A 21,349-nucleotide genomic window follows, 5' to 3' on the forward strand; every position below is an offset into this window, starting at 1 on the left:
TTAGAATGATAAAAATATTCTCTATCTTGTTGGGCAGGTATAGTGGATCAAAACTGTTCAAATTGTACACTTAAATATGTATACCAAAAGCTTTTAAAGATTTTATTCAGAATAAAAAGCAAATAGAAAGTATTGGAATAAAATAACATATCTGAAAAAAGATTTGCGTAAAAACATAAATTCTCTACAAATCAATAATATAAAGAAATATATTTTTAAATGGGCATGTATAGAAAGCTGGTTGGAGTTTTATCTTTAAACATGGTATAAATATATAGATACAGTTTGTTGTGTCTTTTGTTTAAATGATGTATATTTGGGGTTCAGAATGCCATTTACTTCCTCTTTAGTGTTCTATACCAGGGGTCTCCAACCCCCAGGCCATGGACTGGTACCAGTCTGTGGCCTGCTAGGAACCTGGCCACACAACCGGAGGCGAGCAGTGGGCAGCAAGCAAAGCTTTGTCTGTATTTGCAGCCGCTCCTCAGCACTAGTCACCACCTCAGCTCCTCTTCAGATCATCAGGCATTAGATTCTCATAGGACCACCGGTCCCTGTTGCCAAAACAGTTGGGGACCACTGTTCTGTACAATGACAAACTCACATAGGGGTCATCAGCTAAGTAAGAATAAAAAGCCACTTAAGAATATTGGCAAATGTCATCATTCCCCCAAATACAAATCTCTGAGAAAAGGTTAGAGAACAGGATTAGCTCACCTCCCACTTTGCTATCCAGAATCCAGATCCTGACCCAATTAAATAATGGGCAAGCAGTTATATTAGAAAGAGAGAGAAATATGGTGGGCCCACTAGTTTAAGAAATAAAAAAGAATGTTGTATATATCTAATCAAATTAGATTCTTATCCATTGCAGAGGGCTGACTGAGAAGAGGAAGAGGACAGTGGGTTAAAGGCAGCCCCTCTGTAGTGGACACCTTATTTTACTGAGATAGTTTTGATGAAGACCTTGACTGGAAGACCTAAATGGATATTTTATTTTCTAGAAGTAGTATGAGAAAGCTTGTTCAAGTGCATTTTACTCTGTGGATTCTCTTTAGGGAAACTGAAGGCAGCAGGGATAAATATACTTCCTGGAGGCAGCCCTCCCTCCTAGACCTAGACGAGGTGGCTTCTGCCACCACCCCCATTTCTGTGTCCTTATTTAAGAGAATCCTGGCTCCTTGTGTCAGGAGCCCAGCTAGCCTGTGAAGAAAAGTTAGTCTTTGTGGTATCCTCTGTGAATGAATTATTTGTTGGGTTTTCTAAACCTCGTTTCAGTGGCATGACTAAGGGACTGAGGAAATAGAATTCTGTGGGACTTTGAAGAGTCAGAGCCAGGCTTTGGTAGACCTGTGCGCCTAAGAGTGAAAGGAGAGCCCACTCCTGAGCTGGAGGCTGTTAAAGACAAGCTGTTAAAGACAAGCCTTTCTTGTCCATTTTTCTCCTCTCCCACCTCCTCCTCCTCTTTCTCCTCCTACCCCTCCCTTGTTTCCTGCCTGTCTTTCCCTCCTCTCGCCACCCCCCCCCCCCCCCCCCGTGTGTGTGTAGGAACCACTGTCATGGAGGTTTATTAGTGACTTGTACATGAGGACAGCTTGCATCATACCTTATTCACTCTTAAATGTCAAAATGTACTTAGAAAAATCAGTAAGAAATTTTCAGCTTCCCATTGTCAGGAAATAGAACTTAGGTATTTCTTCTGTATCACTAGCTACTAAATCACCCACCCACAACACATAGTTACTGAACCTCTTGTTTTATAGCCAAACAAGTACATACAGCTAGTCCACACACAGTTGTGAGAGAGTGCTGACGACTCCTTAGCACACCCGGGTAGGCTTTCATTTCTCAGTGTTTGTTAGAAGTAGAAAACATTTCTTGCTCCATGTACCCCACACTCCTGCATGCTCAGGCCAGTGAACCTTAACCACAGTTCTTATGCCTCAAGGTCCATGTCATAGGCAGGAACCAGGCATGTATGGGTAGAAGTCACTACCCATCTCTTTTGTTGCAGAGTGGGGGAATTAAGAACACAGTTCTTAAATTCCATCCCTGTGTTCATGTCATATAGTGGTTTAGGCCTTGCAGTACTCTTGACCCTCTTAAATTTCTTCGAATTTTTTTCCTTTCCTTACCTTTGCCACTTATTATCAGTTCTTGATAGTGGGGATCTTCCATCACTGTTGGTTACATTCAGTCATTTCACACACTTTTAAAAACCTTTAATTGGCTTTAGAATCCATTTTGAAACCATCCACCCAAAGCTCTAATGTTTGGGGAAAAAAAAAAAGATTTCCAGTAACATTGTTCCTCTTAGTCTAATCAAGAGTACTTTTAAATGCAGAAGTTAGAAAATGGTTAATAATTATGGCTGTTCCTGGAAGTCATTGTGTTCTTTCATAATTACATGTTGTAATGTTTGGTTCTGCTTCCTTGACAGTTCCTTCCATCAAACTGTAAATAGTTGTCTTGAATTGAATGAGACTCAGTCCTAGCAGAAAACTGCTGTTGGGTCACAGATTCAGCAGTAAAGCTGTGATGGGAACGTTTCTACTCTTTGTATAGACAGAAGTCAATTTTTAGGGCATGCCATGTGGGCTTTTTCCAAGAACATAAACATTTTATAGAATGAAAGCCAGAAGCTTAGCAGATTTGTCAGGAGCCAGTTGTGCTTGACAGTGAAATGGGACAGCATGAGTTTTCATCAGGTTAAATGCCCTAAAATTTCTCTTCAGTACTTTTCTTTTTCTAACTTGCTTAAGCTCAAGTTCTTTCTCTTTGGTTCAGAGCTCTGAACTTGAATATTCAATCTGTCTTTACCCCGCTATGCCTAAGCAATCCACTTTTGCGTTGGGTCTTTGTAGGGTGAGAAAGACTGGCAGAAATATGAGACTGCTCGGCGGCTGAAGAAGTGTGTGGACAAGATCCGGAACCAGTATCGAGAAGACTGGAAGTCTAAAGAGATGAAAGTCCGACAGAGAGCTGTAGCTCTGTACTTCATTGACAAGGTGAGAGTGTCTTCTGGTCACATCGCATTACCGTGTTCAGCTTAACAGATACGGGCGTTTACTCCTCCGGGCCCATGCTAAGTACTAGAGAGACAGTGACAGCCCGACACTGGTGGTCCTACTTACCCAATCTCTGGTCCAGTAAGGAAGGTGGAAGTGGAGACAGTCATTCAGTATCTGCTGCTGTCTGAATGCAGTCTGCCTGATAGGAAGATTTGCAGGAATCTGAATGTGCCGGAAATACAGTTTGAAAGACAGTGCTCTGGAGAGTTTCTCAGTACTCTTTAAAAGAAAAAGATTTCATGGTTTTGTGTTTTTTTGTTTGTTTGGTTTGGGGTTTTTTTTGCCCATTTTGCACTGCTCATACTTCACAAATTCTGAATTGTCTCAAAAATTAAGTAAAATTAAGAGACTAGCTTTTTGATTCTGATTGCGCAGACTAGAAACACTCTCTCAGTTGCTGCTTTGTTTTTAAAAACTGTTCTTCCTTTCCTCCATCCCCATTTGAGAGGACAGGGTAAAGAGAAGCTTGGATTTATAGGAAAGTTCAATATCCCCATGACTCTCCATACTTCATTGATAGGGAGAGGGGAAGAAGCAAGAATGCAGAGGCCAGAATTCCCAGGCCTTGCAGACTACTGCTCTGTCTCCAAAGAGAATTGGAAGGCTTCTGATACTGGTTTTCTAGAGATCCTTTGAGATTCACATTTCTGTATTCATGCTCATTTTCTTTTTCTCTCCATTCTCCCTGGGCAGCTTGCTCTGAGAGCAGGAAATGAGAAGGAGGAAGGAGAAACAGCAGACACTGTGGGTTGCTGCTCGCTTCGTGTAGAGCACATTAATCTACACCCAGAGTTGGATGGCCAGGAATACGTGGTAGAATTTGACTTCCTTGGGAAGGACTCGATCAGATACTATAACAAAGTCCCTGTTGAGAAACGAGTAAGTTAATGTGGTCTGCTTTTTCATTCATTCATTCAGTCAGTCAGTCATTCAACAAGCATTTGTTGAATGCTTTTTGTGTGCTTTGTGCTTTGCTGGCACTAGAAAAAAAAATGACTTGAAGAGAGGGGAGAGATATTGTTTGGTGTCCTTTATATCTCCTTTTAGTCCCTGCCCTCACCTCCCATCAACCGTCTTGGAATGATGGGCTCTTTGCCATAGCAGTATTCAGCAGAGTATGCACTAGGGGTTGGCCCTGACAACAAACTCAACATAAGATTTAACCTTCCACATTGTTTTAATAATTTAACCACATTTCTGTATCCCCTGGTCATGTTGCACATTTATCAGTTTTAGCTTTGTTCAACCTCTCCCCAGCTCCTGATTGAGCGAAAAGGTAGCCCCTTGATCTTCAGATCTCTGAGCTGCCTGTAGATGAAGAGGGTGCTGCAGCTCCATGGTCATCTCCCCCCACCCCACCCCCAAATTAATGGGCTTGATTGAACCAGAGACCTTCAAAGTACAGGACCCCAGTAATCCAGCCCTTCAGCACTCTGATATTTAACAAGTACTTACTTAGGCCTTGCTGGTTGTGGAAATGCTCCCGATTAAGCGAAGCTAAAGAGACCTGACAATTAAATGTAATACTTAGGTTGGATTCCACACTGGAGAAGTAGAGGACGTCATTAGGTCAACTGACAAAATTGAGAGACAGACAGTAGATTAAAGGTGGTATCAATGTAAATTTCTGAAGCTGATAAGAACTGCATGTATGTAAGGGAATATCTTTATCCTATGTAAGTATGCACAAGTGGTTCAGAACAAGTAATTTTGTAAATACACATATATATGTAGAGAGAGAAAGAGCAGAAATGCACACTGTATACTGTAAATGAAGTAAAATGTTAATGGTAGGGGAACCTGGGTAAAGGATATGGGTGTCCCTTGTGCTTTTTTTTTTTTTTTTTTGCCACTTTTTAAAAGTTGCAGTTATTTCCAAAGTAAAGATTTTAAAAATAATAATTAGGCTCTGCTCATTTCTTTTAGGTTTTTAAGAACTTACAACTATTTATGGAGAACAAACAGCCTGAGGATGATCTTTTTGATAGACTCAATGTGAGTGGACAAAGCGCACTGGGTTGAAGAGGGGCCCAGCCAGAGCCTCACGGGCTCCTAAGGAGAGGTTTGCCTGGGGGCAACTTAGGTTTCTCCCTTCACCTGTCCTGTGGCACCTTGTACACTCCTCCTCCCTCAGGGCACATGGGGAATCCGTGGCGAAGCCCTCGGGAGTAGACAAACCCTGCTTTTTATCCTCTCTTGGCTCCTCCAGAGCCTTCGCTTGGCTAGATGCCAGCCACCTCTGCTGGAGACCCAAGACCTGTCTTTGATATCTTATCAGGGAAGATCTTAACAAGGAAAGACAGATTTCATTTATTAGCCTGCTTGAGATTGAAGTACTTGTTAGGGAGGTATCACGCAACCCTACATTCTGGAATTTTCTTCCCTCTTTTCATAACTTCCCTCTGGCAGAGCAGTAAACTTGGCATGGTTGTGATTGCACTGGCTTAACTGTCCTACAGCTCACCAGAAGGGGCAGGGTGATATGGCTTTTACCTAAATCCCAACATCCTCTTTGTTGTTTTGTCTCATCCAGACTGCTATTTTAAATAAGCATCTTCAGGATCTCATGGAGGGCTTGACAGCCAAGGTGTTCCGTACATATAATGCCTCCATCACGCTACAGCAGCAGCTTAAAGAACTCACAGCCCGTAAGTACTACTTGGCCAGAGAGGGCCCATACCTTACTGATGACGTCCAGTGTCCTTACTCAGCCAAGTCCTAGATTTGTTCCACCTTTTCTCCTTAACCTTGTGACTGGAAACTTTCCCTCTCCATACCTCTAATAGGGAGCTAAGCCTTAGTCTGTATAAACATAAGGTCGGTTCTGTTTCCCTTGTTCCTGCCCTGGCTTCTAGATTTACATGATAGAAAGCTGACAGGGGCTTTCTAGCTGAAAATGCTTGCATTTTGTGTTTTTTATATATGTTATTTAAAAGCTCACAGAATGAAGACATAGTGCTGTGGTGTTCTGTTAAATTGGAGAGAGTAAGGTTGTCATGGTTACTAAAAAAATACAGGAGCAAATCCTTTCCTTGAGGTTTCTGTCCTCCCCCCTACCCCCTGCCGTCTTAAGAGTAGGTTGTATTCTCCTAAAAACTAGCTGCAGAATGTATCAGCAAAATCTGAAGGCTTTTTTTCCTGGAGCCCAGTCACTGCTAAATTCCCGTTGTTCTCTATAAATAGGTAAAATGGCTTTAGAATATGAGCCAGAAAAGCCAAAGATAGGTATGTTGAGGGTCATCGTTTTAGGGTGGATAAAAAATGACACAAGTAAAAAAATTCCTTAGAGATTATTCTTCTTTTTATGGTCCCTTTGTCTTACCTTCCTCTACAGGCTTTTTCTGTCCCAATTCCCTATTTTCTTCAGGCTACGTTGGGTGGGGAGGTGGGTACGAGGTGGGCACTGTAGCAAGCAGATAACTGCTGACTCTCAGATTTTGACCTTATGTCTCGGGAAAACTTGAATTGATCGTCTGAGATGGGGGCCAATAAAGTTACGAGGATGAAGCACTGAGGAAGACACATTGTGTATTCTCTCGTTACACAGACTGACTCTTTTTTACTATCATGTTTATTTCTTTACAGCGGATGAGAACATCCCAGCAAAGATCCTGTCTTATAACCGTGCCAACCGAGCTGTTGCAATTCTTTGTAACCATCAGAGGGCACCACCAAAAACTTTTGAGAAGTCCATGATGAATTTGCAATCTAAGGTATCTTGGATCTGGATGGTGGGGTAGCAAAATGAAGGGGGCTGGGGAACCATGTCTGCTGTGGGTAGATAATCTGAAAAGGAGGAATTTGTAATCCAGCCTTCTAAACTGGGATATCAGAAGGCTAGTTCTGGGTATGTTCTGGAAGAGAAGTTCATTCTAAAGATAAACAAATGGAACTCTGTTAGTTATCCCCGATCAAGATACTGAATATCAGGTACCCATTGTTCATGAGGTCTTCATTCTGTGGACAGAAGTTCTACATTGGCCACTTCCTATTCTGAAGAACTTATTTGATGTACCCTCTTTGAAATATTGCTAATTGTTGTCCTTATTATACATGGGGATTTTGGATATAAAGAGTCTTCACAAATCTTTGCCACAGCCCAGAAATACAACTATTTCCAAATTAGATTGTTTCAGATTGAAAAGATGATGAAACAATGATATTTAATTTTCCCCTAATCCTGGCACAACTTTTTATTTTTACACATTCCACATGAATCATATTTTTATATAGCTCATCATTAAATATCTGTTAATTACTGGCTCTGTGCCGGAGTTGCTGCCCTAGAGGGAAAGACTGACGTGCATACAAGTAGATGCTGTTCCTCTTCCATGTGCCTCTCTCCTCCCTCCAACTCTGCCTGATGCTGAGCTTTTAAGCCATAAGGCACTTAACATTTGATGATCATTTTTGTATGAACAATGGCTACAGAACTAATCCTTTCTAATGTACTAGCTCACAGTGAGAATTTATAGATAACTTCATTATAGAAGAGACACAGGGTTACAAAGGAAACCAATTATCTTTAAATATACTTACCAAATATATTTTAAAGTCTGATAAAATAGTAATGTGCTTCCTTACTAACTTTAGTAAGATCTTAAGGTGGGTCTGATAACCTCTGTAACTTTCAAGGTAGTAGTAAATTTAAATAATCAAGATTTCTGCAATGATTATATTTTATGAAAATATCTGTACTACCTATTGGTAATAAAGTCATAGGTACTACTGATATTTCTATGGTTTGTTGCCCACGTTCATATTTGAATTTCAATGAGAGGTTAATGAAATTACAGATGTGATTCTTTTTCATCCACATTCACAGAATTCTATACTTGGACAACTGGAGTTAAAAACTGCTGTAGAGTGAGACTACATACACATTTTTCAGGCCCATGTTGAAATTTTATGCTATTGAAATTTCTTCAGGAAATTTCAAATGTACCCAGGAGTAGTACATCTGAGTCAAAAGATACACACAACCTACAGTTAACACTACAGATGTCATCTGGCTTTCTCGAAGAGATGCACAAGTGCACAGTAAATGACTGCATGTCCATAGCGCTGTCATCTCAAATCCTTGGACCATATGATGGGCAGAACCCCATAAAACGCCCCTCCTGGCAGCTCCCATTTACTGCTGCTCTGTTAAATGGTGGTCATTAGTATCGTTTACTCGCCTCATGTTGTTCTAAGCCATAAATAAAAGCATAAATATGCAGATATTGTTTACCTTATTCAGTAAACCCCTCCCTGGAGCATGAGGAGGTCTTTTGTTGACCTCACTCTGAAACCACTGTTTGGGCAGCCCAGCCCGCCTGCCAGACAAGCCTTCCAAGCCCAGGAGCCCCCTCCTGTGTGCCCACAAAACAAATATACACCCATGTTTGCCAAGTGAATCAATGGAATCTTTGATGCTTTAAGAGAATTTGACATAGCCTGCCAATTTAGCCTTTACAGAAATGGTTAAAAGATTGTAGATTTTTGCATTTCTAGCCTAAGAAGAATCTGGCTAGTGGTATCTGTGATGCTTTTGTGTATAGAATTGATTCCTTCAGCTTGCTTTTGGACAACATAGATGTTGGAAGAAAGCCAGTCATAGTAAAATGCATTTAATGATTGTCTCACAATGGTAGCCTCTGTTTCCAGTCTTGGGCTGTGTGTGTATCTAACAGACAATTCTGGGCTGAGAGCAACAGCCCAATGTGTGTGTCAGGCATGTATTTACTCTGCAGAGGTTGCCTTGACCTCACAGGTTAGCAAGGTGATAGCCGGTCGGGGGTTCTGCTGCCCCCAGCTGCGCGAGCTCACTGGTTTGGGCTCTGGTTCCATGGTGTTACCTGCTGCTAATTGTGAGCAGGAACTAAGAAGAACTTAGGATCTCCAGAGGTGCTTCGAGGGTTCTATCAAGCAAGAAAGGCTGGAACTGCCCTTGTCGTTTCCTTTATAGACTGGGACTACGTAAGATTCATTTGGAAAAAGAACTCCACAGCTAAAATTGTTTTCAAATCTGTTTTCGAGGATACTTTAATTTTCTTCCTATCTCAGCTCCTTCTCCTTTTGAAAACAGATTGCCAAAGCCAGGCCATGCCATGTGTTGGCTTGGAATAGAGTAGCTGACCTTTTAATTGCTGTTTTTTAGTCCCTTGGATATTCTCTTCCATGCATCTTTTTTTTTCTTTTTTTTGTGAGAAGCTGGCAGCTTCTTCCCAGAGTGCTGGCAGACTCTGAGGAATGAGCTGGGCTCAGTAGATAAAGGATCCTGCCTCAGCTTCATAAAGAGTATATCTTCTGCAGTATTCTTGGAATGAAAACTATAGCCTGGCACAGGTTCCATTTGATAAACAGCTTCCATCTGTAGCCCTCTTCCCAGATGTCTTAAGGCCAAAGTGATCTCTGAAAAATTAGCACCCACATTCCCCGTGGGTTCTTTTTCTTGAGCATCTGCATTGATGGGGCCCTGGGTCACTGGCTATAGAGCACTCATTTCTTGTTCGGTTACTGAGGAACATAAACACCCAAACAGCAATTGAATTGAGCGGTCACTGTGCACCTACTCTGTGCTTTCATGAGCCACCCCTAGCTGTTTTGACGTGGCAGAACATCCAGAGAGACTGCCTGCCTGGTGGAGACGTCTGGGTTTTATCTTCTCTGACGTAGCCGTTCTTCTATTTGGGCTTCTTTTATTCCTAAAACTTATTAATGTTCTTCCTCATTCAGATTGATGCCAAGAAGGAACAGCTAGCAGATGCCCGGAAAGACCTAAAAAGTGCTAAAGCTGATGCCAAGGTCATGAAGGATGCAAAGACCAAGAAGTATGTGCCTGGTGGTGTGCAGAGCTGGGGGTTGGCTGAGAAAAAGAAGCATGTGTAATCCCAGCAAGGTGCCCTGGGGCCTCAGCTTCTCTAGGGTTTCTGAGTGATGTCTTTTAGAAATTTCTGAACTTGGGGCTTTTGTGCTTTTACTGCCCCCTGAATGGCAGGGTGGGGTTGCAGTGTTGTCTGGAGGCCAGGCCTGGTTCTTGATGACATCCATTCTCCCAGGGTTGTAGAGTCAAAGAAGAAGGCTGTGCAGAGACTGGAGGAACAGTTGATGAAACTCGAAGTTCAGGCCACAGACCGAGAGGAGAATAAACAAATTGCTTTGGGAACCTCCAAACTCAATTATCTGGACCCAAGGATCTCAGTGGCTTGGTAAGCACTGAGCCCTTTGCTGCTGGCTTGAGAAGGGTGAGGGGGGTTGTGAGAGCACTGTCATCCTTCACATGCTGTTCCTGCACTGCACACTTTGAGTCTTCTGTGTAATCTCTGCCAGAATCCTGCCGTGCCTGCTACAGATGCATTGGAACATCCTGGGTGGTCCTAAATGGTCAGTGCTGTTGCACCGCCTTTGAGTGTGTTTATGTCTTTTTAAAAAGGCGGGTGCTGTCTCCCCATCCCTTATGGAACTTTAGTACAAGAATGGAAACTCTTAACCCTATTGAAGGAAAATATAAAAGAGCCCCTCATATTAACAAAACTTTTCAATAAAATTTTTTTTTACAAGTGAAGGAAGAAAGGTAGGAACAAAGAGAAAACAAATGAAAACACAGATCTGAGCAACCTACACAAATAGAGGGACCTTATAGCAAAAGCAGATAAATTCTCTATTGTTTGTGCACACACAGTCATAACATAAGTGACATTTTTGAAGATGCTTATTAGTTACCTTGAGTTGCTAAGTTCTGGGCCCAGGTGGAAGAATCATGCCTTCTGACACCTGTCCCTCTAGGCTAAGGTTTCCCCCGACTCTTGTACCCTTTCTACTCTTTTTGCCCTGTTTGGTGCTAGAAGACTGGTTAGCTTGAAAGGAACTATGGACTCTGGAGCCAAACTGCTTGAGTTCATTTTCCAGCTCCATGCTCACTAGCTGCATGAGAACATAAGCAGATTACTTAATTGCTCTGCCTTAGTTTTTTCGTCTGTATCTTTTTTGTTTGTATGTCTGCAGTAGCATTACTTTAGAGGTCATTGTTAAAAGATTGAGTTGAGCACATGAGTAAATTCTCGTTCTCATCAAACGGATGTGAAGGTGAAGGCAGTGCATCTAAGCCCTAGCCTGGGCCACTGCTCCCCACTAATCCCCCTTTTTTCTCTCTTGTTTGCAGGTGCAAGAAGTGGGGGGTCCCCATTGAGAAAATTTACAACAAAACCCAGCGAGAGAAGTTTGCCTGGGCCATCGACATGGCTGACGAGGACTATGAGTTCTAGCCAGTCTGGAGGGGCAGGGTTCAGTGAAAAGGAACAGTGTGGTTTGGGGAAGATGGATAAACTGTGAGCCTCGCTTACCCTCACACCTGAGGGGGAGAGGCGGCAAGTCTTAACAAACCAACATCTTTGAGAAAAGATAAACCTGAAGATATTATAAGGGAGAGCTGAGCCAGTTGTCCTATGGACAACTTATTTAAAAATATTTCAGATATCAAAATTCTAGCTGTATGATTTGTTTTGAATTTTCTTTTTATTTTCAAGAGGGCAAGTGGATGGGAATTTGTCATTGTTCTGTCAGGCAAATTCACTATTTCACTGAAGCATTTGGATTCTCTTAGCTACTGTATACGAAGTCCGATTATATTGGTGCGTTTTTACAGTTAGGGTTTTGCAATAACTTCTATATTTTAATAGAAATGAATTCCTAAACTCCCTCCCCTTTCTCCCATTTCAGGAATTTAAAATTAAGTAGAACAAAAACCCAGCGCACCTGTTAGAGTCGTCACTATCTATTGTCATGGGAATCAATTTTCATTAAACTTGAAGCAGTTGTGACATCGGCAGTGTTTTGGTTCAGACACCTGTTCACAGAAAAGCATGATGGGAAAATATTTCCTGACTTGAGTGTTCCTTTTGAAATGTGAATTTTTATTTCTTTTTAATTATTTTAAAATATTTAAACCTTTTTCTTGATCTTAAAGATCGTGTAGATTGGGGTTGGGGAGGGACGAGGGGTGAGTGAGTCTAAGGATAATGAAATAATCAGTGACTGAAACCATTTTCCCATCATCCTTTGTTCTGAGCATTCTCTGTACCCTTTCAGATATCCATCTTTTTCATTTTAAACCCCAGTCTTTCACTTGAAAGATTTTATTGTATAAAAGTTCCACAGGTCAACAAATTTAGAGGAAAATGAGTATTTGGTCCAAAAAGAAAAATAATCAAGATTTTAGGGCTTTTATTTTTTTCTTTTGTAATTGTGTAAAAAATGGGGAAAAAACATAAAAAGCAGAATTTTAATGTGAAAACATTTTTTGCTATAATCATTAGTTTTAGAGGCATTGTTAGTTTAGCGTGTGTGCAGAGTCCATTTCCCACATCTTTCCTCAAGTATCTTCTATTTTTATCATGAATTCCCTTTTAATCAACTGTAGGTTATTTAAAATAAATTCCTACAACCTAACAGAAATTTAGTGTCTGCCTCTTTGTTACCCAGGGCCCCAGGCCAGATTGGGGCTCTGGGGCTGGGATTTGGTGTGGGATGTGATCTGGCTGCTCAGGTCAAGGGTGGCTCCCTGCCCCAGACCCCAGATGGGGCGTGGAAGGGCCTGCATCTGTCCTGCTGCCATGGGTGTGGTTCAGAGGGGATCCAAAGTCCACATCCTTAGACAAAGGCAGGCCCAGGAAGTGAGGGAGTGTGCAGAAAATCTACAAGAACAGATGGGGGTGCAAGAACTATATTGGAAGCCTAGTACGGGTGATGTTTATAAGCAAGATCAAGCAAGTGTATTTAAGAGGCAGATTTTGGGGGCATTTTCCATGTGTGCTGGCCAGAAGCAGTAGGGGCTTCTTTGCGTTTGCTTATGTGGCTAAACTTGTCAGGATGGCAGGAATTAAGGATTCTAAGCCAGTTAGAACACTGGATCCCAGAAGCCCTCTCCCTTTGTTGGGTTGATGGAAAGAGGAAGTGGTCTGTGATTACTTCCCAGTGCTCTGGTACCCAGGCTGGTCAGAATCCCTACAAAAATTGTTCATTTCCTCATCTAGGTTACGGCTAAGTCTGGAATTCAGGGTAAAGAGTGAGTCTCCTGGTCAAATGAAGCAGAAAGGCCAGAGTGGGAAGAATTGGTCACTTAGCCCTAGGCCCTCTAGCTTGTTAGCATGTGCAGGTATATTCTGGAAGGAGAGCCATTTCCTTGATGGTCTCTGAACTCCCTGGGTCTGCGGACTGGGCTGGTGGTGGGCCCACTGCAACAATCCTGGGAGGTCCTTCTTGGCAGCCTACGTTTCATTGGCCAGTGAAAGAGGTAGCATTCACCTCAAGGAGCAAAGATAGTCACCAATGCAGCCAGGTATTTTTGAATTCTGTGATGTTAGACTACTGAGTATAAAGAATAGCAACAGAGAAGCCATTCCAGTGCCCAGTCAATATGCTTTATGGTCAGTGGGTAGGTGATGAGAAAGTGGACCTCAGGTTTGGGAATAGAGCAGGACCTGTCACAACTAGTGGAGAAACCTTAGTCTACAACTAGAAATCTGGAATAGGAAGCTTTGCAAGCAGAAGGTTTTATTAATGAGCAGGAACTTGTTGCCTACCTTTTCCAGCAAGGACCTTCCTACAAGTCTGAAGGCAGGTGCTGGGCAACCAGATGTTGGTCAAGAACGACAAGTGCATCCTGGATGGTCGCAGCAGGCCTCAGAGAGGAAGCCAGAGAATGGGAAGCTGACCTGAACATTGGGCATGAAAGAAGAGGCTGGACAGGCAGGTGAGAGCCAGATGTGAAGGGCCCTAAAGGATGCTGAAGCATGGAGTCAAGAGACCCACCTCCTTGCCTTTTCTTCTAGTAGACTGGTTCCCTCCTCCCACTTCCAGCCATGTCCAAGAGCAGAAGCCAGCTGTGTAGGATCTGAACAACTCTCTCCTGTCGGGCCTTTTCTGTGATGTTTGAGTCCAGCTGTGGGCAAAGGGGGACAGCTTCCATATGCTACCCATGCCCGACATCTGGGTGCTTCATTGGCTCCTCTTTCCCCTAAACTCCCCACATCTTGTCAGCAGGTCCTGTCCATCCCCCCCCACCCCCCCTCCGCTCAGATCCACCTCAGGCCTTTGCCACATTTAAAACATGAAAAAGTAATCTCACAACTCCCAGTACTTTCCAGCCACCACCCTCTCCCTCCCCATTTCACAAACAAGCCCCCGGAATGAATCATTGACACCACCTGGTCATTCCCCCACCCACTACAACTAGCTTCTGTCCCATTTTGCTCCTAATTCCCCCTCTCCATTTTGACCACATTCACCAATGAATGAGCGACCGACCAAACCAATAAATGTCTCTGCGTTCTGCATCCTACTCAAGGTCATGTGGCACTGGATACTTGACCACTCTTTTTGTCTGACAGCTCTATTGAAGTATATTTTACATATCATGAAATCCACTCATTTCAAGTGAATGATAATTTTAGTAACTACTGAGTAGTTCAGCCATCACTGTAAATCAGTTTTAGAACATCATCTGCCTAGTAAGATCCCTCATGCCCACTTATAGTTAATCCCCATGCCCACCTCCCGCCTTCACTAATCTATTTTACAAATCGTCCTTTCTGGACATCTCACATGAATGGACTCATACGATATGTGACCACTCCCTTGAAGCACTTCTCTCTGGCTTCCCGATGCCACCTTCTGGTTTTATTCCTATCCCTTTCAGGCTGTTGCTTCTCAGTTACCTCCTCTCTCAGGTCCTTAACTGCCGTGGTTCTCTTCTCACTCGACCTGATTTCATTTGCACCTGAATGTGAGGACTCCTATATCTCTATCTCCAGCCTAGACCCCTTTCCTGAGCTCTAGACACACACTGCCAACTACATCCCTGCGGGGAACGTCCACAGGCTACTCAGTGTCAAATCTCTGGAGCTGAGCTCATTATCTACTACTATAAACCCACTGGGCTGAGTTCTCAGTGAAAAGTACCACCAGCCACTCTGGCCCTCAACTGGAACCTGGGTCACCATCACCCTTCATTCCTTTCACTCCCGCATCCAGTAACTTACTGGCTTTGAAATCACCTGAATACCACATACACTAAATATAGATATTTCCCCATAGAAAACTTAAACTAATTTTTTTATTCTGAGAAGAATTTACTTATATTTAGGTTCTTACAAAATTCCTCATACAATGGGATGCTCTCTCAACTTGTTTTGAACCAAAAAGCACTTTTTGGAGAAAACACATTACCCTGAAATGACCTCAGTCAAGCCAGTTTTAGATGATTATAAGTAGTCCCCTGACAAAATCAGCAAACAAGGAGGCAAAGAAATTTACCACAGACTCAGTAATTATGTCTCACAATCCCAAGTATTACATATAAACAAGCCTATTAATGATCACTTAAAATAACAATATGGTGTTGATTTTTTTTAGGTTTGATGATGGTACTATAGTTACATATATATTTTTTAAAAGACGTTTAGAAAAACATATTTATGGATAACATAGAGTTAAAATTTATGCCAAATAACATGGAAGGGGTCACTAGGTAACCTAACCCACTGAATACTAATACATATATCTATGAGAGAACTTAAAAGAAACATATTTTAATGTTATACAAAAAGGAATTCATGCTTCAGTTATAATTTTCAGTGATAGCATTACATACTGAGTCAAAAAGTATTCTTCCTGCAGCAACATGGATGAATCTCAAAAACCTTATGCTGAATTTAGACACAATGGTGCATACTCTGTGATTTCATTTATATGAAATTCTAGAACAGGCAAAACTATTAGTGATGGAAAGTAGATTAGTGATTGCCAGATAGGGGCAGGCGAGACTGACTGCAAAGGGGCACCAAGAAGCACTTCGGGAGGTGATGGAAATGTTCTGTATCTTGATTAGGTGGAGGTTATATGAGGGTATATATGTTTGTCAAAGCTCACCAAACGTTACACTTAAAATGGGTGTATTTTAAAATATGTAAACTGTTCCTCAATAAAGCTGATTTTTCAAAAGTGCTCTCAAACTACTTAGAAGGCAGTGAAGGTGATGTGCTTTCAGAAATTATATTAGATGACTCAAAAAGTGGCTCTAATAATGACAAACACAAATCAAAGATTCATGTAAATAATTTGAACATAATTTTTGAACAGTGAATGGGAAAAATATTCATAACTTAATATATTGTTTCAAATAATGTGATTTAAAATATGTATGTGTAACTAAATAAACTTATATGTGGATATTTGAATCATGCATCTCTAAAAAATGTTTATATTTTAGTTGCGAAAAAAGCCAAAGAACACCAGGAGTGACTTTACTGTGAAAACAAGTGATCGCCTTATATTTGGAGCTGCCATATCTTCAGGCATATACACTATCTCTCACTTTGCTCAGCCACCAAAGGTCTAGGTAAGGCCAGGTGTCCCTTCTCAGGGCTCCAGGGGCCTTATGTCACTGAATTGTCCCTTGTTGGCCTATCCACTGCTGGAGTGGGAATTTGGTCTGACTCATCTCTGCTGTCTTACTGCTACAGAGAAGGCATCAGGAGTGTTTGTTGGAAGAAAGGGAGAGAAAGCAGAAAAACAGCAGGTCTGCCCTGACCTGGGCCAGTGGCTAGCAAGGGCTCTCTCCTGAAGCAGTTAACATCCCTGCCACCTCCCTAAAGAAGGTATATCTGGAGCCCAACTCTCCTGCCTCTCTGGGTCCCAATATAGGGGCCCATCAGCAAAGGGGAAGCAGGGTCTGCAGAAAGTAGAGTCCCTGGGAGTGGCTGGGCCAGGCCTGGTTTTGCCTTGAGTAATAGAAAATGAGGCTTTTGAGGGGCTGAGAGCACATGCCAGGTGAGGAGGAAAAGAGGAGGACATGACCTAAGAAGTGTGAGGCCCAGCGACTAAGGTGGATATTCGGGCGAAAGGTCAAGAGCCTATACCACAGGTTGTGGGGTGGAGCTCAAGGTGCATTAAGATACTTATTAAGTACTGGCTGTATGCTGAGTTGCATGCTGGCTGGCTCATAAACCTCTAACATAAGAAACTACTGAGTGAACAAAAGAATAAAAGGAATAAAGTTTTATATGCGGATCAAATCAGATACTGCCAGTCTAAAAATCTGCCTTCAATTGTGGAAGGGGTTTACTGAGCTATACTTTTATATTATACTTTCTATATTCACTCAAGGTGATTACTAGGAGCAAATGAAAACTGTCAGTATTTGCTGATAATTTGTTGAGAACATTCTCCATTATTTCAGTCAAATAAGTGTCCATATGAGAAGCTGCTTGTATAATTTATCCCCGGGAAAATTCTTCTCCCCCAAGTTATCAGTTATCGGAATAGAGTTTTTACTTTGGCTACCAGGAAGCTCAGCTACATGTAATTTTCAATCACAGCAGCTATGTTAACCCATATAATCACATTATAAGACTCTCTATCACTGCATATCCCACTTCTATACTACAATATTTTTGTCCTTTAAGTATCCTAAACTTTTTTCAAAGGATTGGAAAAGAATACATTTGTGATGAGCATAGTAATGTGCCACCCAGATTCTCCTTCAAGGAACCACTTGTTGCCCCAACTGCTGGGAGAGCTGTCAGCCCCGTAAGGTCACCTTAGCTGTGGAAAGCCATCTGGCTGAGGCTGTGCTCTTCGCAGGGCAGTCCGCATCCAATGGCTGATTGAGGTAGGGCTCCCTGTGGTTCGGCTTGCATCACAGTTTAACTTCTTGTGCCTCCTCCTGTTTCCTTCCTCTCCCTTACACAGTGTTGATCCCAAGGGTACTCCTTAATAAACATTCTGCACACTAAACTCTGTCAGAGTCAGCTTCCCTAAGACCCCGACCTGTGATAACACTTAACCAACTAAAAGCAGAAAACACATCGGGTAGAGGTATTATGGAAAGGGATGAAGATGCACAATAAAGTATTCATACCTACATGGGAGGCAACGTAGCATTGACTCTGGAGCCAGACTGCCTGGGTTTGAACCCCATCTCTGCCTCCTCTTAGCTGTGTGTCCATGATCGTGTCTCTTAATCTCTCCATGCCCCCTTTTTCACCTGTAAAATGGAGATGAGAATATTTATAGTGCTATAATGAGCAGTAAGTGAGCCAATGTGGGTAAAGCAGTTATATAGGGCTTACTATATGCCAAGTGCTATTCTGTTTGGTGAATAAAATAAACACCTGTAAAGTCAGGCCCACAGGGCCAGAGGGGCAACTGGGCTGGGATTCCTCCTCAGACTCCAGGCACAGATATTGGTGTAAGGCAGGGCATGTGGAAGCATGAATGTTAACAGAAATAGGCCCAGGCAGGACTAGCCTGGGTGATGTCACAGCATGTATCTTGTGTGGGTGCTGGGCTGCTCCCTCCAAGCCAGCACAGCTGCACGCATTGCCAGTGACACCCACGTACCCATATATATGCTGAGCTGGGGGAAGCCCATACCAGCCACACCCTCTGTGTGCCCTGCTTTTCCTGAATATCCTTTGGTGGAGGGAGGAACCTGAGGCCTGGAATGATGGCTCAGAAGTCCCAGGAGGAAATGGGGCCCTGTTTCCTGATGAAGGGCCTGGCAGCAGACTGAAAATATGAGCTCCTGTTGGCAGGGATTTCTGGAGCCCCTGGGGGCCTGGCCCAAGAGGCAAAAACACAAGGAAAAGCAAGAAAGCATGAGCTGCATGCTCTCAGAAAATAGAAAAACATTTTAAAAGTGCATCACAGCCCGCAGACTGCCCAAGTTGGCACAAGAAGCTCAAGGAGGGCTGTGACACTCAGAAGGGGCCCTCCTAAAAAAAATGGACAGGGTCAAATAGGCAGGGAGGGGCCCCATTCAGCCCCCACTTGTCTTCCTGGCCTCATCACCCCCATTTGCTCCTCTACACTTAGTAAACTTTAGCCTTCTTTCTATTCCTAAACTCACTAAGCTCTTTATGGCCTCATGGCCTTTGTACATGCTGTTACCTCTGCCTGGAAAGTACTTTCCTCCAACCCACCCCTAATAATTCACCTGACTATCTACTCACATCTTTTAGGCCTCTGTTGAATCCTAGAGAGGTCTTCCTTGTCTACTAGATCTGAAGTAGGGCTCTCCAATGTTTTATCTCTTAGGCTTCTGTCCTTCTTTTCCTCTGTAGTCCTCAACACAATGGTCCTTACATAAGAGAGTGTTTATCTCTTTAATGTCTGTGAATTCCTGGAGGGCTGTGAATTCCTGGAGGGTTTCTCTTATTCTCTCAACTCATGGCATCAATGCCTAGCACAGGGAAGCTCAGGGTCTGCAGACGAGGGCAGCATCATTTTAAGCATAAGCCACACTTTATGAGCGCTCATGTTTTCTGGGTTCCCTGTGTCCAGAGCCAGCCATGCCCAAGGCCTCCCCTCACCCATGCTGATTAGCTTCCATGCCCACTGACTATTGACCTACTTAAGCCAGTGGCTCTCTTGTGAGGTAGAAAATGCAGTCAGACAGACTTGGGTTCAAATCCCCACTTGTTAGTTATGTGGCCTTGAGGCAAGTTACAGAACTTCTCTGAATCTGTTTCTTCATCAGTAATCCCTGAGTAGAGGGTAATTATGAGGATCTGGTGTGACCACATGTGTAAGCATTGTATCTCTGGGCCCCGCATTAGGTCAACTTTAGTTCCCGCCCTCCCACTTTAAAGGCCTGTCACTAGGTGGCAGTCCATCTCAGCCACTCCACCTCCCCTCAGGTGGCTGAAGCCACATAGCACACTTGACTTAACTTCAGGCTGAATTCTCAGCTTCTTAAGGGGTTGCACTTGAGAGAATCAAAACACACACACACACACACACACACACACACACACACACACCCTCCTCCCCTCCCCCACTACCAAGACAAAGTCAGAGGCAGCCTCAGATCTAGGCACCACCCAGCTGGGTGAGTTCTCTGAGCACAAATTCCAAGAAGCCTGGATCTTTCTCTGGCATCGGCTGGGTTCTCCGCTGGGCCTCTCACCTCTGAATGCAGTAAGTTGTTCTGCTCCCGCTTGGCTCAATATCTGACCGGCTCCACTGTGACCGCAGGTGTCTTCAGTTATGGCCGTTCTGAGTGATGGGGCAGCTTGCAGGGGCGAGTCTAGAGAATGGCTTCAGGGAGACAAACTGCGAATTATTCAAATAAAGGCATATCTCGGAGATATTGCAGGTTTGGTTGCAGGCTGAATAAAACGAGTATCACGATAAAGTGAGTTGTCTTTTTGCTGGTGGAGGGTCTTGCCTTCCTCTTCTAAACGACACCTATGAAGCACAATAAAAGCAAGTGCACTTAAATGAGTTCTGCCTGTAACCACAAAACTTGTGTCTGGAGAATGGAGAGTAAAGCGGGGTGGTGAGAAAGGGGCCAGATCATACTGGACCTGCTGGGCCAGGTAGGGAGTGTGTTTATTTGCAATGAGAAATCATAAATGGTTTGAGGCTGAAGGTAGAGGACCATGATGTAATTTCATTTTAAAGGTAAAAGCATGGAGAATAGATAGATGCAGGCAAGACCAAGGAGAGTAAATAATCTGGGTGAGAAAAGATGAGCCTTGGATTTGTGGGTGGAGTAGAGGTATCTGAGGACAGGACGAACAGAACTTGATGGATTGCTATGGGGTTGAGGCAGAGAAAGCAATCAGGATATCTTTAAGAGTTTTTGGCCCAAGCACCTTAGCGTTTATTGTCATGGTCTGAGAAAGAGAAGACTGTGGGAGGAGCAGTTTGAGAAGGGAGTGAGATGCCTGTGTTAAGCCGGGACGTGGAGCAAAGAGTGGGATGCAGGGGAGGTAGATTTGACTCTTCAGGAGCTTGGGTGTGGGGTGAAGCCATGGAAAAGGTTAGTTCGCCTAGGGAACTGGCTCAGGACCCAGCCCAGAGGAAGAGAAGCTTTTGAGGCCGAAAGGCAGCATGCAGAGAAGGAGGAAAACAAGGGGAGTCAGGCCGGGAAAACCAAAGCTCAGGAGAGTCTTTACAGGAGGGGCGCCGTAAGGTAGAACCTGAGTCCATGACCCGCCTCGTGGACACGGAACGTGAGGTGGGGCCGGCAGAGGCTTATGCGAGGGACAGAGACGAAGGCCACGGGGGCCCGCGGATCTGAATGGCCTGAAGATGATCAGGCCTGGGAGACTTCTCCAAATGACGAGACCTTCGACGGCCACACTGGCCGCAGAGGTCGAACAGACAAACAGCTGCGGCCTGCGGGCCAGCCTTGCGTGGCCTGCGGACCAGAGAGGAGGGGCGGGTCAGGCCTGCTGTCCATCAGAGCCTGCCGGCCAATCCACAGGCAGCCCCGCCCCCGCCCCTCC

The 21,349-nt window shown here is 43.5% G+C and overlaps 1 protein-coding gene across 1 annotated transcript in view; it reads left to right on the forward strand.

Moving 5' to 3' along the window:
• The window catches only part of TOP1 (DNA topoisomerase I), a 78,644-nt gene extending 66,135 nt beyond the window's left edge, over positions 1–12,509 (forward strand). The window contains exons 14-21 of the mRNA XM_011366609.2: positions 2,865–3,008; positions 3,765–3,950; positions 4,998–5,066; positions 5,605–5,719; positions 6,657–6,784; positions 9,792–9,886; positions 10,115–10,264; positions 11,218–12,509. Of these exons, the coding sequence (XP_011364911.1) occupies positions 2,865–3,008; positions 3,765–3,950; positions 4,998–5,066; positions 5,605–5,719; positions 6,657–6,784; positions 9,792–9,886; positions 10,115–10,264; positions 11,218–11,320 (990 nt within the window). The 3' untranslated portion in view covers positions 11,321–12,509. The remainder of the gene's footprint in view (positions 1–2,864; positions 3,009–3,764; positions 3,951–4,997; positions 5,067–5,604; positions 5,720–6,656; positions 6,785–9,791; positions 9,887–10,114; positions 10,265–11,217) is intronic.
• Positions 12,510–21,349: the final 8,840 nt, after the last annotated feature.

This window comes from Pteropus vampyrus, unplaced genomic scaffold (assembly GCF_000151845.1).
Source record: "Pteropus vampyrus isolate Shadow unplaced genomic scaffold, Pvam_2.0 Scaffold125, whole genome shotgun sequence".
Lineage (NCBI taxonomy): Eukaryota > Metazoa > Chordata > Mammalia > Chiroptera > Pteropodidae > Pteropus > Pteropus vampyrus.